The following is a 16,102-nucleotide window of genomic DNA, read 5'->3' on the forward strand; positions in this document are numbered from 1 at the left end:
TATTAATTATAGAGGATGCATATGGATTAATTTTTGTCACAAGATAAGCTAGCTCCGCCATCTCAACTCTTAATCACTTAGGAAAATAGTAGCATTGATAGACACCTTGCAGTCTGTCGGAATGCAGCTTAATTTGGAGGACATAATAATAGGTTTCCAATTCTCATGAGATTGAATTTCTTTTGTATTGTCCTCCAAATTGAGCTGCTTTGACATCAGATGCAAGGGGATGATTGACAGCTGGCATATGCTAATTGATTGGACTATACACAGGAACCCCATGACATATAGCTTGTGGTAGAAACACTTTGGTTATACAAATGACCCTCAATCAAAAGACAAATGAATAAGAATAGCATATTAAATACATATTATTGTCAGAGTTTTCATACTGGAGCACTAAATTATTGTAAATTATAGCTTTTATAATATTACAAGTTTGAGGCAGACTGTTCCATAGAATAAAAGACATAGTCCCTATTTGACAGACACATATCTGTAGGAATTATCTTTAACTTCTGGTCTTTGTATTGTTGAGCAATAAACTTTTCATTTGCATCACTTAGAATTGAGCTTGAGAGATACTCATCCAACTGCAGAAACAGAAAAGTATTATTATTAGAACTTGTTACAGTGCAACTATACCAACCAAGACAAATTGAAATAAAAATTAGCTAATCACAATATTCGAGCATATAAAGAATAGAATCTGCACAAATTTTCACATTTTCCCCTTTAACAGCATATATATTTAACTTTATGCGTGTGTGTGTGATTATAGTAAATGAATAAAATGGTAAATCAACTTTGTTTATAGAGGATGACATTTTGTTAGCAATTAATTCCCTTTAATAAGTTAATCAAATTTACCTTTTGGTACAGTAATAACATTTTTTATTGTATAGAAAGTAAATTTGTTTACAGTCAAACATGCTCACGCGTTGACCCTTAGATTCAATTAATGAAATCATTAGTCAATTATTCCTCTTATACGTACGAACTGGAATAATGCAATATTGCAATATTCAAATGGAAATTCAGTTCATTATTCGACTCGTGATGAAGAAGGTAAATCATCTAAATTACAGATACCTTCGAGCAGAAGTCGCTCTCTTATTTCATAAGCATACGCATTGGGTTTTGTAATTTCCATGCCTCAATTACTTGGAGGATATCATCAGTAATTTTGTAGGGAACGCTCCCGCCTTGAGCGAAATGGAGACACAGTTCCATGTCATCAATAATGTTGAGGTATTTTCTGGCCTCCCCAACTAGGAATGTTGATTGGAATTTTCATATCTTCGTTTTCAACGTTGTAAATTTCAATTGAATAATGAAATCAAAATTCGAAAATTCAAATCATCAATCGACTCTAGGGGTCAACGCGTGAGCTTGTTTGACTGTAACTCATTAAAAAGATTTACTGCACAACTTAAGCGAGCACATAGATGACCCATTCTGCCAGTCCTAGTGAGTTGCAACCGATAAACTGATAGTCCACTGCCCAACCAACTTAGCCAACCAGGAGACAGTTCAGAATTAAACTAGTCTTTTTTAACTTTGAAATGTTTACTTGATGTTTTCTCTCTACATAGGCATAATAATCAAACACTTACGTCTATCCATCTTGCATCTGATATTTCTGAAGGATCCATCTTTATTTCAGAGCTCAAAGGTTTTAATAAGCAGATAAAGCATAAATCTGAACACTCAAAACGACAGTCTGGTATATGTCGGAAACACACCAAAGAAACAAATTCAGTTTCAATTCCAGTTTCCTCTAAAACCTCTCTCTTTGCAGCAGTTCTTAAATCCTCCTCTAAAGACAAAAAATATAGCTTGTCATTTCAACTTCTTGAGGGTCAAGAGGAGATTATATTTTTTAGTTTACTTACTATGGTCTACCCTTCCTCCAGGTAATTTCCAGAAATCTGAATTTCTAAACTTTTCCTGCACAACCAATATTTTCCCCTCATCACTGACGACAAAACAACCAACACCTTGAATTTAAAGTTGATATTTTTAGTAGTTCTAAAACAATAAGCTCAGTTTCTTAGCCTCCAAATCCTCCAGAGTTATTGATACCCTAAAATATTGATATCCTCTGGGAATTGGAATCTAAAGTGTTTTTGTGGAGTGGTTTTTTGAGGGAGGAAAACCACTGAGGGAACCCAGAGAAAAACCCTCAAATCGAGGGTGAGACCTAAAAAACTCTATCCACATGTGATGCCAAGTCTGGGATCAAATCAAACCAGAGAACCCATGCCAGAGGTGAAAGGGTGCGAGTACACTACTGCTATACCAGACCCTTTACATCTAATGGTTCATTCCTACCTGTTTGAGGGCTGTACGTCATAGACACCTCTCAGGGTTAATATGTCTTTTCTCTGGTAAATAAAGTCTATTATATCATATTGTACCAGTTTATTTATACTTAGAAAACTCATTAATAATTCATGAAGAAAACACAATAGAAATCATGACCATGAAGGTGATTTTATATCTGATAAAGATTCGTCTTCATTTGCATAAACTTTAACTTGGATTTTCTCTATCAAACTTGGTTCATTTCGTAAAAAAATCGGTACACAATGAGAACAAACATCATAAGTTTTCTAAGCCGTTCAATAATCTCGCAGATCGTGGTTTATCGGGTCTAAAACCACTCGGCTGCGCCTCGTGTTTTATACCCGATAAAACACTCCTGCTCGTTTATTAAACATTACCTAAACAACATGTTGCAAAGGTTGGTAGCTTGTTGGGTTCATCTTCAGGAAGCCACTTGGTCATCACGATGTAAGATGGAAAACAATGATGAAACACAAAACCATGCTAAAAACAAAATACAAAACCTGTTTTAATGTAGTTTTAGTAAGCGATTCTTTCCCAGGCAGAGTGAGCAATACACTTGTTTAAAAAAAGTATCCATACTGTACATGGCTTACCTCAGCAGTAATTGATACAAATGACGATTTCTCAATAGGGATTTTCAACCACACACCTCTGACACCATATCTTTTGTAAGTGACGAGCGATTCTATGAATAATAAAAATATAATACTACTACGATGTGATGCTGTGTTATAAGGTTAGGCAGGACTGTGTCATATTTATTGCTGCTGTAGCAGCTGTCATGGTTGTTGCGTGTGCTTGACCTCCATGGAGCTTTTGTTTCCTGGAACGCTTACACTCCAGTATGGCATTGCTATGGGGTATCCAAGCATGTGACCTCTAGCTGCAAAGGCTTATTGACCGACATTACACATACAATGACATTACCTTTCAACATGGTTGCAAACTGCTCATTGTCATAATTCTGGTCTTCTGTAGTCATGTCTATTGTCAGACCACTAAATCTAAAGAATTTTTTCATATAACTCAAGTATTATTATATAATATAATATTAAAGGAATACTGAAAAAGATTCAGAGTTGAAAATTTGTATCATACAATAAAATATTGTAAAACATTGTTATATAACTTTGTAAAATGGAAGTACGCAAGTACAATATTCTTAAAGAAAATATTTCGACTTACATGTCTTCACTTCCTTTAAAAACATTGTCGACTTTTTTTAAAGAAGTATAATCAGCCATCATGTGAGTTCATGAAAAAGAAAGGACTGATTACAAAATGTGAGGCGTCCTTCACCGTTTCCCGGGACCGTTTGCAACGTGACTGGATTAAAGAACAAGACATAGGATTAAAGATTAGTCTTCCAAGCAATTCCGTACAAAAGATGCTTTACATGATATTTGAAAATATCTCTTGAAAACAGATCTTTACCAGGCGTTCCTGTGGTATAAGATAAAGGGTGGTTGCCCAGCAGGGACAAGATTTCAAGATGGCGGATCAAAATGTCTTATACAATTTTATACTCAAACAGATGATCAAATAATATAGCGATTGAGGAGATATCTCAACGCTTTGGTCAATCAGTATGAAGCTTATCAACAAGAGCTTGGAGAAGGACAGCAGTGGGTAAGAATTTGGGTTTATTTTTGTTGTATTATTTTTGATATATTTTTCGCGGGTTTTCTCTTTTAATCAACCACATCACATCACATCATCTATCCTCAGTAATGGGGATCAGTCAAAAGATATACTTATCACTCGATTTATATGTTACTACAGTGACATTTTAGAATCAAGCTCAATTATTTCTTAACCTTCTTTCATTTAATACGACCAATGAATTTCAGAGATAAATTTTGATCAGCTTGAGCTAAGCTTAATCCTATTTATAAAATGAGATGAGGTAGCCGTTAATAAAATTATAAATGTGATGTTGTAAAGTCGTTGTTTTCGTGTTTGTTAGCCATGTAACACTAGTCCCTGAAGATCCAGAAGATATGTGGCATACTTACAACTTGGTTTCAGTTGGTGATCGCCTTAGATCTACTACCATTAGGTTAGTTAAAATGATTCTTAATTGAATCATAGTTCTTTTAAGTACATTAAATTAACTGGCAGGAAATGTTTGCAGATTTAGAAGGGTCTGGAAAAAGGGTCAGGATTCCAAATCATTGGTTTTCCCCCTGAAACCCCATGTCCTGAAATCCCATGTCCCGCTACATTTTGCCATTAACCCCACATTCAACAAATTCTTAGAGAGGTGCTTCAATTTTTATTTTTACGTTTTCCTTGAAAATCAGAAAGCAAAATCCCGCATCCCAGATATTGAATTTGGCAATTCCCAAATCATGGCCAATGCCAAAAAATATCCTGAATCACGTAAGATTTTTTTATATTTTACCAGATCCTGAGCTATATTTTATCCATTTCCCAGTACCTGTGAATACCATTCCAGACCTTGATTCCGAAGGGGATGGGATGAAGACAGTATTGAATTATGAGTTTGAAGAGTCCTGAGTATAAAATTCAAATTTTAATGTCATCTCCTTCGGGTACCACATACAGTTTACATAATTCACATATATAGAAAAACAAGATACCCTCAGTTATACCATAGAATGAAGCTAACAAATAATATATAATTGGACTGCAGTACATCCCGAAGGACCTGAAATGTCAACAGAGCTCTCCAAACTATTTTACATGGTGTTTAAGTTTCCTTCTTATTCGCTTGTTGTATTAAACACATTTCTAACTGGAATCACAAGCACAAGCCTGTCATTATCAGTTAGTTTTCAACCCTTCTTAATTTACCTAGAACCATTGGGCAACAGCACAGAGTACTTCATAGATAAAGACTTTTATTGTGTGGATTTATATCTTGTCTTGATCAAAAATAATTACTGTCGAGTACAAAATAAATACTAATGAAATGTAACCAATTTTGATGGTAGGCGAGTCCAGACAGAATCAGCAACAGGGTCTGTTAGCAGTAACAAGATTCGTACAACTCTTACACTTGCTGTTGAAAATATTGAGTTTGATACTCAAGCTTGTGTTTTGAGAGTTAAGGGCAGAAATACTGAGGAAAACCAGTTTGTTAAGGTAATATTAAACATGTAAAAATTTAATTGTCTTGATAAAAATCTTCATAGATACTTGTAATAATATGGAGACCCCCGGGGGGGGGGGGGGTACTCCCCTATAATTGCTATACGGGTATGTGCCGCCCTATAAGGTATGGTTTTTCGGCTTTTGAGTCTGGGGTAGAGTATCATTTTTTGACATTTTGTCTGGGATAGGGTATCATTTTGAGTCTGGGATAGAGTTAACGATCTGGTCATTTTTGTCTGGCAAATAGGCTACGCTTTCTGCCGGCACAAAAACAATAAAAACGTAAGTAAATATTGATTGCAATCTATTAAAAAACAGTCTTTTCCATCTTTTAGTCTGGGATAGGATGTACAATTCTTGGTTTTAGTCTGGGGTAGGGTATGTAAAATAAAAATTTTAGGTCTGGGATAGGGTCAGGGTTTCGAGGTCCTGGCGGCACACCCCTGCCCAAGTTGGGGTGGTAATACCCTCTTTCCCCCCCCCCAGGATGGAGACTTGTGTCCTACTTTTTCACTTAACATGTATTTTTTTCAGTTAACTTAACATGTATGATATTAGACTGGAATTTATTTTCTTCAGATGGGAGCATATCACACTATAGACTTGGAGCTCAATAGAAAGTTCACACTCATCAAAGAACAATGGGATTTTATAGCACTGGATAGAGTTGGTAAGCATACATGTATGAAATGATGGTATCAAATAAAGTTGAGATCAAGAAACAATATAGAATAAGTACTATCGCCTCAGAGGTCTCATGTTTCAATTCCCAGACCCTGCATCACATGTGAGTAGAGTTTGTTGAGTTTTCCCTGGATTTGAATTTTTTTCTCAAAGTTTTCCAGTTTTCCACCCACTGCAAAACCCAACAAGCTAAATTCCAATTCCTTCTGTAAATAGGCCGTTTGCATGATGCCATCATTTTACTACCACTACCAAAATGCTTTGTAAATTTTCTTTGTTATTCAAATTTGTATTCCCTCATGAGAATAGTGAGACAATTGGTGCTAATTAATCTGAGGGGGGGGATGGTGGGGGCTTTACTTACTTGCAACCAATCTTTACAAGAATGAAATCTTATTTTGTTTAGTTTGAGTTCCGTATAAAAAACAATTCTAGCCCCCTGCTTAGAAAATGTGACCTCAAGGATATTCTAGCCTTCTAGTGCCCACTCTACACCTGACATGTGCTCTCCCTTCCCTGCTTTGATCAGCCCAGAGGCTGTTTCATGGTATTAATACAATTTGAAGGTTTGCAGACCATGCAAGAAAATTGAATAACACTATTTGGTATTTGAACTATTTGTGTCATTCAATTGGTAGATATGGCATGTGACCCAACTCAGCATGCAGATCTTGCAGCAATCATCCTACATGAAGGTAAAGACATTATGATCCTTAGCATGTAAACAGTATTAGACAGCCCCTAGAATGTTAACACTATTAGACAGCCCCTAGCATGTAAACACTATTAGACAGCCCTTAGCACGTAAACACTATTAGACAGCCCTTAGCATGTAAAACACTATTAGACAGCCCTTAGCATGTAAACACTATTAGACAGCCCTTAGCATGTAAACACTATTAGACAGCCCTTAATATGTAAACACTATTAGACAGCCCTTAGTACATAAACACTATTAGACAGCCCTTAGCATGTAAACACTAAGACAGCCCTTAGTATGTAAACACTATTAGACAGCCCTTAGCATGTAAACACTATTAGAGAGACCCAACAAAGATTGATACCAGATTGTTTGTTTCTGCAGGACTGTGTCATATATGTCTGGTAACATCAAGTATGACTATTGTGAGAGCAAAAATAGACATGAACGTACCAAGGAAGAGAAAAGGCTACTGTGCGCAGCACGACAAGGTAGAATTATTGTACTATTTCAATCCAGAGTAGGATCCATGGCTATCCCAAGTTCCTTTGCGAGCTTATTATTGTTTCCTTTAGTTTCAACCAGTTTATGGGCATCTTTTTCTAATGATACTTCTTCTACTACTAATACTAATAATAAGGTATTGCTTTTGCATTTGATGAAGACATGTTCAGCTAATTAGACAAATAAAAGTAGTCAGTCGTAGGATCTGCATTGAACCTGAAAGTACTCCAAAGTACTCCAGTAGTTTAACGAGTATCTCTAAACCTCATGAAGGATTTAGAAAATAAATAATTTGCTAAAAGGTGATCGACATACACTCTACTTGAATACCATTGTTTTTTATTAAATTTCGAAAATATTAATTTCAATAGTTTAAATGAAAAACGTTGTATCTCACTTGCAATGCATGATGGGATAAACCTGGGTCCTTTGATCTCAATCCATGTAAAATCAGTTTACGCAAAAAAGAATTAAGAATTTGAGTAGCCCATGTTAACTAATATTCCTCATTCCACCTTCTCTTCTTCTTCATTGTACCAGCATCTAATTTTGCAATTTTTTTAATTTCCTAAGGGTCTTCTAAAGTTTTATGATGCAATAATTCAAGCTGTCCTTAGACATATCAATTTTGAAGGTGATTTTATCTTCTACCTAGTTCTCATTTACGTTCTTGCTTCAATTTATATTGATTTTCAGCATTCCAGGAAATGATTCTATTGATAATATAAGTAAAGTCTTTTAAACATTATTTTTAAATACACATATTTTTGAATTTGCAGTTGTTAAATGTGTTCTAGTTGGTAGTCCAGGTTTTGTCAAGGTAGGTTCTGGGGCTCATGTGCAATTTTTTTTATTTATTTATTCAACTCTACCACTCTGAGGTGGGCGTAAAGCCTAACAGGTCTAGGACCCAATTACAAGGAAACTGATAGATCGAATTAGACTTTGGAAGTTGATTTTTGTGGAGGAAGGAAAAACGGATAACCCGGAGAAAAACTCTTGAAGAGAACCAATAAACAACTCTACTCACATACAACACCAAGCCTGGCAGGGGTCAAACCTGTGTCACATTGGTGAGAGGCAATCAGACTTACCACTACACCACCTGTGTTTTTTATTCTTGATGATGTATTCTTTATCATTATTCCTTACTACTAGTATTATCTGATGATATGATTTGCTTGTATCCTTAGGATCAATTTTTAGATTACATGTTCCAACAAGCCACTAAGATGGAATGGAAAAACTTATTAGATAATAAATCTAAATTTCTTTCGGTATGTAAGGACTGGGCCAAAGTTTTGTCCTGTCTTGTGTTCTTTGTTTTAAAGAATATGGTTTATTGATTTTCTGGATGTTCAACTTTCCAGGTGCATTCTTCATCAGGGCACAAGCATGCTCTAAAAGGTAATGAGTCTTCTTCCTCTTCAGAAGCATACCCATTGAAACATATCTAGGGCACAGTCATTCAGTGCAGTCATATTCACACAACCCTTTTTCTTCCATTTTATTTTTTTGATAGAAATTTTATCAGATCCAAGTATTGCAAGCAGGCTTGCAGACACCAAGGTATGTAATAACAGTATCGTATCATTACTATATATTTAATAACTGACTTTCATGTCTTATCTCATGTTCTAGGCCAGCAGTGAAGTCAAGTCCCTTGATACTTTTTATACAACTTTACAAAATGAACCAGATAGAGCATATTATGGGTAAGTTAATCACGAGATCCTTAACCTATTTATGGTTGGTTCCAATCAGAATACTTGGATGTACAGTACTGTCACGGCACGGCACGGTACGTTAGTACTTTGAACCTGTCACAGTCCTGCGAACACTACTCTAATGCTTGACTTCTGGTTGGATTTCTAGAGTTCGTCATGTGGAGAGGGCAAATGAAGCAATGGCTGTTGAAACACTGTTGGTTACAGACAAACTATTCAGGTATTGGTTGTTTTTATTGAATATACGTTTTACTCCGTATAATCTCTCGTAAATGTTATTAGCCTATCTTTTTTTTTCTTCTCTCACCTACTTGCAACCTAACAGTGTTGTACGGTTTCGTTGCTGTATTACCGCACCGTTAGTGAACTCGACCTCTGAAGATCTTATAATAATAACCAATATTTAACTATGGGTGTTCTCCAATTTGTACTGCAATGATTGTCTTGTTATGATGTATTCAGATCTGCTGATTTACCTACTCGTAGACGATACGTTGCTCTTGTAGAAAGCGTCAAGGAAAATGGAGGTGAAGTCAAGTAAGTCATGAATACCCTCTACATGATGTCGAGCTTTGGGGGGGACAACCATGGCGTACCATGGTACATGTTTGATATCGGGTGTGTTGTGTCTAGCATTGAGGCTTTGCACCATCACGTGATGGCAGCCATGTTAGATGGCAGAAACAATACAATCGTCTTACATGAGAAAGAATTCAATTTCCGAGAGCAAAGGAATTCTATCGTTCTGCCGCAGGCAGTCCAAGCTGTATTATGGGCGCCGGCACGTGATGGTGTCGCCTCCTTTGAAGAAGATTCCATCGTCTGCAAAGACAGCTAACTGTGCAAGCTCATTTTTACCTGATTTACAACACGTACCATAATATTCAATCCTAATTCACACTGATGATATTGTTCTAAATACAAAATGATATATTTTTTGTCATTTCAGGATATTCTCTAGCCTACACGTGTCTGGTGAACGTAAGTTTCTGCATTCACTTCCCTCTTCATTATTTCATTCCATTTTACCTTCTCACAATTCTCCTCTATTTCCTGTAGAGCTTGGCCAGTTGTCAGGAGTGGCAGCGATCTTAAGGTTTCCAATACCTGATATCGCTGAAGAAGAAGAAGATGATGATGACGACGACGGTGACGAATCCGGGCCAGACTGATACAACATGTTACTCCTTTGCTTTCGAGGCGAATGTCATCTTCTATAAACCAATTGCAGCACGTCGAAATGCAGCTCAATTTTTGGGACGTAACAATAGGTTTCCAATTCTCAGAAGATTGAAATCTTTTCGTTTCGTCCTCCAAATATAGTTGCTTTGACGTCACATGCAAGTTGTCTATTCAAGGTAGAATTGCATGTTAGAGATATCTAAAATAACGCCATCTGTTGAGAGAGTAGTGACGTAAATCCTCTAGAATATTGTTACAAAGAAGGAGAGAGATTTTAATATGATAACTTAAGCTATGAATTAAAGCTAGATATAATAGATAATGAATTGAACGACACACTGCGAAGATGTTTGGATTAGTGAATGTTTTTCTAGCGCACAAAACGATAAGCTTCAAAAATAAAAGATATCGCTAAAACATGTTGTTGACAATCCGCTCTTTTCCTGTTATGAATAAGAAAGTTAAATTCGATAAACCTAATGAGGAAATGATTGCGTGGACAGTTGCGTTAGATTTCCACGATTGAGTACTCCTCTTGATTTTTAGTCTTGCCACTAACTCTAACAAGACTTCCCATCCCTCCCTATACTTCCAATTGTAATAAATTGTAAGAAGCGATAACGTTTTAAAATTTCATTGGTGATATTACTATATTCATGGAGTAGAGTTCAAGTTTTCTTCGTTCCTAATCTTATTTCCCAGCCCTATAAAGTTTGACCAAATCCCATAGTCCCAGCCTATTTTTCGCTCAAACCTCATCCCATTTTTTAATTGTTTTCTTTTTGTTTGTGAATCTATTTCCCAGTACGTGCATAAAATCCCATTTTCCCGGCCCCAAAAAGGCAAATCCCCGCTCCCATTTTTCCTCTTCAGGACCGTCATTTATTTTTTGGCGCAAATATCGGAAACACAGGTGTCTGCGCCCCCAGTTTTCAGTTCAGCGGTCAGTGTGGTTTAAAGTTACAATGCAAATATCAACAGAAGACAAGTGAAATGTGATCGGAGGTTGTTGAGGGCAAAATGGAGCGAATCTCCAGTAAATTTGTTCATATTTTGATCTTTTCGGAGTATTTACGTACTCGTCTTCACTCTGAGCGCGACCCACCTATAATAAAGGATCGTAGGTACCATCTGCGAATGTACCCAACGTGTTTTGTTGGCAAAGACCTCGTGGAGTGGCTCGTACAGCGAGGTGAAGCGCCAAGTAGATTTGCTGCAGTTCAGTGTATGTGTGTTCTTCAAGATCATAATCTTATACATCACGGTAAGTTTGAATAAGAAGCTGCAAATAAGTGCTGGAAAACCCGTTGAAGCGCGGTATTTCCTAGACTAGGTACTTCTTGTTGTATAGAGTTCGCTTGCCATTTTGAATTTTGTGTTCATGATTTACTTTAAGAGAGCTTATTTGGATAAAACTGCTCTGACTTCCAAGGTTTTGTCATTTTTCTTTGAGTTATAATAAAGATTGTTCGATGGGATGCTATAAATTATTGCTGTTATTAAACTATAAATATCATAATGATACGCTTGGCCGGCCAAGACATTTTGACCTTAAAATATAAAATCAAACAATAGAGAGCATGGATAATGTACGCTTATCCATGTATTATGTAGATAGTCTGGTACATTATGCATTCTGAAGATGCTGTGAGCTTGTAGTTTCAGGTGTAATCTCAAATATGTTCAACATTTATTGTCCCGTTGATTGACATTTAGCAGCACTAACAAGGCTTCATGTCAAAGCTTCGAACGCTTAATAGGTTTCTCTTTAACTCTTTTACGAAACTGAAATGTACATTCTACTTCCACTCTTTCTGAACTTTTGTGGTATATAAGCATGAAAGCTTCATAACGAAAATATTCACTTGATTCAAATATGAAAATAATCTGCCTAATCCTGCTTTGAATTAATCTAATAGGAATGGGATTTCCTGAAGAGAGTTAGAGAAATATACTGAACCATTTGTCCTGTGTATTTCTGACTATTTTCTATTTATCTTTGTATTCTACAAATCAGCAGTTTTCAGGAGCCATAATGTTTGTACTCTGAACATCTTCCTCAGCTCATAGTATGAGGCCTCTTGGGATTTAAGGATCAAAAACAAGTGAAAATCCTTGAGGCCAGGTTAAAGATGCAAATTTCCACAACACAAACAAATAGGTTTTTTCCCCTTATATTTTGATTGCATTTTCAGTGTGTGATGACCATGTGTTCAAGGATGATATGTTGTTCTATCGGTTTCGCTTGGATGACCATTCACTTCCCATAACACATGATATTTCCCTGGTTCTTAAGGGCTACAACATTTCACAAAGGTTAGTTGATACATTTTAGTTTATTAATTTAGTTTTTAGATTTTTTAGACCAAATATAGTTTATAAATTAAAATGCCCCCAATTGTTTTTTTTTTTTTTTTTTGCCAATACAGTATATGGCAAATAATCCCCTAGGCCATGTTATATGATGGGTGTATAGCACCATCCAAAAGATAGATCTTATCCACTGGATAAAATAATGGGATAACGTCATTTCTTTATCCATTGGATAAAGATTTATATATTAGATAGCGCTATCCACCCTTCGTACAACTAGACCCTGGAGGAGGGATAAGAAATGTGTTTATTTTATGTCCATTTTTGATGTAGCCCAAGTGCAGATAATTCCCTACCCCTCCGGCCCCTGTGAGAGAAAACAGAGTAGGGGTAGAGAAGCATCTGCACACAGGCTATTTTTGATGTGGCCATAACAGTTTCAAATTTCCCTGAACAGGATAAAATCAGATGAAAACAGCATCGTCAAGCACCAGGAGTGCGAAGATTTTGTGTACCGCAACTGTTTTGTTGGAAGTGCATTAGTAGACTGGATGGTTGAGAGCGGTGAGACACCAGACAGATTTGGAGCCGTCATGCTCAGTAGAGAACTTCTTGAACTTGGCCTCATAAAACATGGTAAGTCCAAGGGTGCAATACTACTACAATTGCATAACTAAGCTTGTAAAGAATAAAGATAACTAACCTTACTTTTTTCCGGTCTGGTATCCTAAAAAATCATGCGTTCTGATTGGCTGTTTGAGCGGGCAGTATTTTGTCAGTGTCTGCCCACGCACGTGGTCCAGTATCCTTTGCTGCTAAATGACAACACAAAGCGATTACAAAAACAAGTAAAAAAATGCGGGAAAAATATATATAAGTTATTTACCGTCCTATAGTCAGTCCGGATAGGGAAAAACTGTGCCCTCAGTTTTGAAAATGTACCTCAGCCTAATGGAGAACCGGAATCACTGAATATTTTCTTAATAACACAGGCACCCCAAAGGAAATTATTGACTTCAGTGACTTATTACAGTAACTATTGGTTTCAGTGACCGACGATCACCACTTCAAAGATGATCCCAAACTTCATTTTCAATTTGTTATTGACAAAATCATTTCCAAGAAACTGTGCGATGGGATGTCATTACTGGAAAGTGGACAGATCATCGCTGAGCCTGGATCACCACTAATTGAGAGAAAAAATGGCAAACATTTGCCGCCCCTCATTTTTGCTAAGCGGTCCATACCAGTGCCTTTGTCTAACCGTGGAAATAATGGTAAGGGCAGTATAAAGGGGTGATCGATATAACTAGTATAGAATAAGGGTGCAGACTGACATTATTTATCTACAGATAACAGTTGTTCACCAGAAAGTCCTGACTATTTCCCATCAAGTTGCAGTCCTGAAAACAGTTCACCAAGACCAGGTACACAAACATGCCGGCCCCTTAATTGTGATTTAATAAGTGGTCCTTTGAAGAAAATTATAGCTTTGAAGAAATCCATTGATGGCATTCTTGTTTTCTCTCTTATTTTTTTCAGTGATTGTAAGGGAAATAACAGTGGAAGAGTTACTTGATTCTACAGGTCCATATACAATGAAAGCTATCAAGGTACGTGCAGTTGTTATTGTCTTATGCCAACCAGTAGAAACCCAAATAGCATGATGATCAGTGCTAGACTTCTCATCTTTGACACTATGTACATTTACCATTTAGTTCTGCAAGGATGAGAAGAATATTGTATATGCATAAAAGCCAATCTCCATTTGGAACAGCCAGGGTGTGTGAAGAGTGGGAAGGAAAATCACTTCTCTCCCCCTCCCCCTTGGGTTCTACAGACCCCACCCCAGTTGACTTACTTACAGGTACATTCATTCATTGTTTCAGATAATGAGTGACTCTGTTGGTTTTGGTTTTGTTGTTCGTGGTAAAGAACCAGTCTATGTTCAAACTGTTGATCCCGAGGGACCAGCTGCTGCTGCAGGACTCAGGGTGAGTCATGATAGTTGTCATTGTAACAGACAGGATCTTTTGTTGACACACTGTTTGTTGGTTCCAGGTACGTATGTTTATTCATTCAGTAAATGGCAAAGAAGTTCTTCACTGGTCACATAAAGAAGTTGCAAAGGAGATCATGAGAGGACAGAATGTAGTTGATCTTATCGTAATGACCCACTTTCGAGGGACATAATTTATTCTTTGGGAAATGATTGGTAAAGGACCACGACTATCATGGAAAATGATTCATAAAGGACCATGTCTATCATTGGACATCATTGGAAAAGGACTATGCCTATAATGGCACATGATTGGCAAAGGACTATGACCATGATGGGACATGGTCGATAAAGGGCCACAATTGTTATGGGACATCGGAAGTGATTTGTAAAGTTATTATGATGGAACATGGTCGGTAAAGGACCATAATAATTGTTAAGGGACATCAGTAGTGCTTTGTGTTTAAAGATGTTGTGACAGGATGTGGTTGATAAAAGGCAACGAATGGGATAGGACATGACTAGTAAAGGGCAAAGATTGTGAGTAGGACAACAAGGGAATATGTATTCACTATTTGAGGCATAAGTGTTAATATTTGGTTCCTATAGGATCATAGTTGGGATACAAATACATATTATATGTATGACAGATACACTGGTTCTTCGGGGCTGGACCTCGAGGTAACGAATGAATATACAGTTTGATTTAAACGAAAAGTTTTACTCTAGAGCTGCAAAGTTGTTCTTGTTATTGTTAAACTTTGTCATACTTATCCAAACAAGTTACTTGACTTTCTTCAAAAATTGTTACTATATAATAAATACTGGCATTCAAATGTCATTCAATATTTTTTCGAATTTTGACGCCCAAAATTGGTTACCATGATTTCTGATAATATATTAATATATCGATACAGTGTACATAGAAAAAAGGTTTGGTATTAGATTTATTTTGTAACTAATGTACAAAGATGTAACACCAAGCTACCGAATTTTGAAATAAAATAAGCATAAATACAGTCTCGTTTTCTTATGCCTTTTTTAGAAAATGGATGATCATCATTTTTGCCGGACAGCGGGATGTAGCTAACGAAAACTGCTTGGGGATATGGTAAAAGTCATGCGTAGTAGCATGTGCATATAGTGTGGGTGAGATTTCGCTCGCATGACTATCAGTTATGATGATGTTAAGTAATGAAGTGAGAACCAGGTGTTAATAGTCGTTTATTAGCACCTAGGGTAAATCTTGTGAATCACCGTAACATGCAAATGTTCATGTCTGGTTCAACCAAAAAAGAATCCTGTAGTCTCTTTTTATTTATCGTAGACCAATATCGATCAGAGTCACTATAATAGGGTCCTGAAGGGGTGAAATGGGAGCTGGGAGTCGCCTTTTTTGGGCTGGGAAAATGGTGTTTTATGCACTAGGAATGGGATTCACAAACAAAAAAAAACAAAAGATAGGAATGGGATTGAGATTTGAGCACAACATAGACTGGGACTATGGGATTTGGTCAAAATGGG

At 36.7% G+C, this 16,102-nt stretch overlaps 3 protein-coding genes across 4 annotated transcripts; 2 read left to right on the top strand and 1 right to left on the bottom strand.

The window, feature by feature from the left end:
* Positions 1-355: 355 nt before the first annotated feature.
* LOC116290943 (uncharacterized) lies at positions 356-3,763 on the bottom strand. 2 transcript variants are annotated; one of them, XM_089032704.1, is made up of 7 exons: positions 3,538-3,763; positions 3,280-3,356; positions 2,946-3,037; positions 2,727-2,832; positions 1,896-2,000; positions 1,617-1,819; positions 356-593 (listed from the first exon to the last, which is right to left on the bottom strand). In XM_089032704.1, exons 1-7 carry the CDS (start codon positions 3,597-3,599, stop codon positions 432-434), a joined length of 807 nt encoding a protein of 268 aa, XP_088888830.1. In that variant the 5' UTR covers positions 3,600-3,763; the 3' UTR covers positions 356-431. The 2 variants fall into 2 exon arrangements, with proteins under 2 accessions (XP_088888830.1, XP_088888831.1); XM_089032705.1 differs by lacking the exon at positions 1,896-2,000.
* A 63-nt stretch (positions 3,764-3,826) lies between these two features.
* On the top strand, positions 3,827-10,685 carry LOC116290972 (protein pelota homolog). Its single transcript, XM_031698097.2, has 16 exons — positions 3,827-3,981; positions 4,319-4,411; positions 5,310-5,460; positions 6,049-6,139; positions 6,792-6,848; positions 7,238-7,344; positions 7,931-7,991; positions 8,137-8,177; positions 8,551-8,634; positions 8,728-8,764; positions 8,880-8,926; positions 8,999-9,072; positions 9,233-9,304; positions 9,547-9,621; positions 10,034-10,065; positions 10,144-10,685. The coding sequence occupies exons 1-16, from the start codon at positions 3,941-3,943 to the stop codon at positions 10,254-10,256; spliced, it is 1,176 nt and encodes a 391-aa protein (XP_031553957.1). The 5' UTR covers positions 3,827-3,940; the 3' UTR covers positions 10,257-10,685.
* A 552-nt stretch (positions 10,686-11,237) lies between these two features.
* Positions 11,238-15,597, top strand: LOC116290985 (DEP domain-containing mTOR-interacting protein). Its single transcript, XM_031698107.2, has 8 exons — positions 11,238-11,530; positions 12,462-12,582; positions 13,037-13,215; positions 13,629-13,856; positions 13,932-14,006; positions 14,122-14,192; positions 14,469-14,573; positions 14,641-15,597. The coding sequence occupies exons 1-8, from the start codon at positions 11,287-11,289 to the stop codon at positions 14,770-14,772; spliced, it is 1,155 nt and encodes a 384-aa protein (XP_031553967.2). The 5' UTR covers positions 11,238-11,286; the 3' UTR covers positions 14,773-15,597.
* The last annotated feature ends 505 nt before the right edge of the window (positions 15,598-16,102 follow it).

Source organism: Actinia tenebrosa, unplaced genomic scaffold (genome assembly GCF_029948245.1).
Source record: "Actinia tenebrosa isolate PJP-AT-01 unplaced genomic scaffold, QUT_ActTen_1.0 PGA_scaffold1__47_contigs__length_23844297, whole genome shotgun sequence".
Lineage (NCBI taxonomy): Eukaryota > Metazoa > Cnidaria > Anthozoa > Actiniaria > Actiniidae > Actinia > Actinia tenebrosa.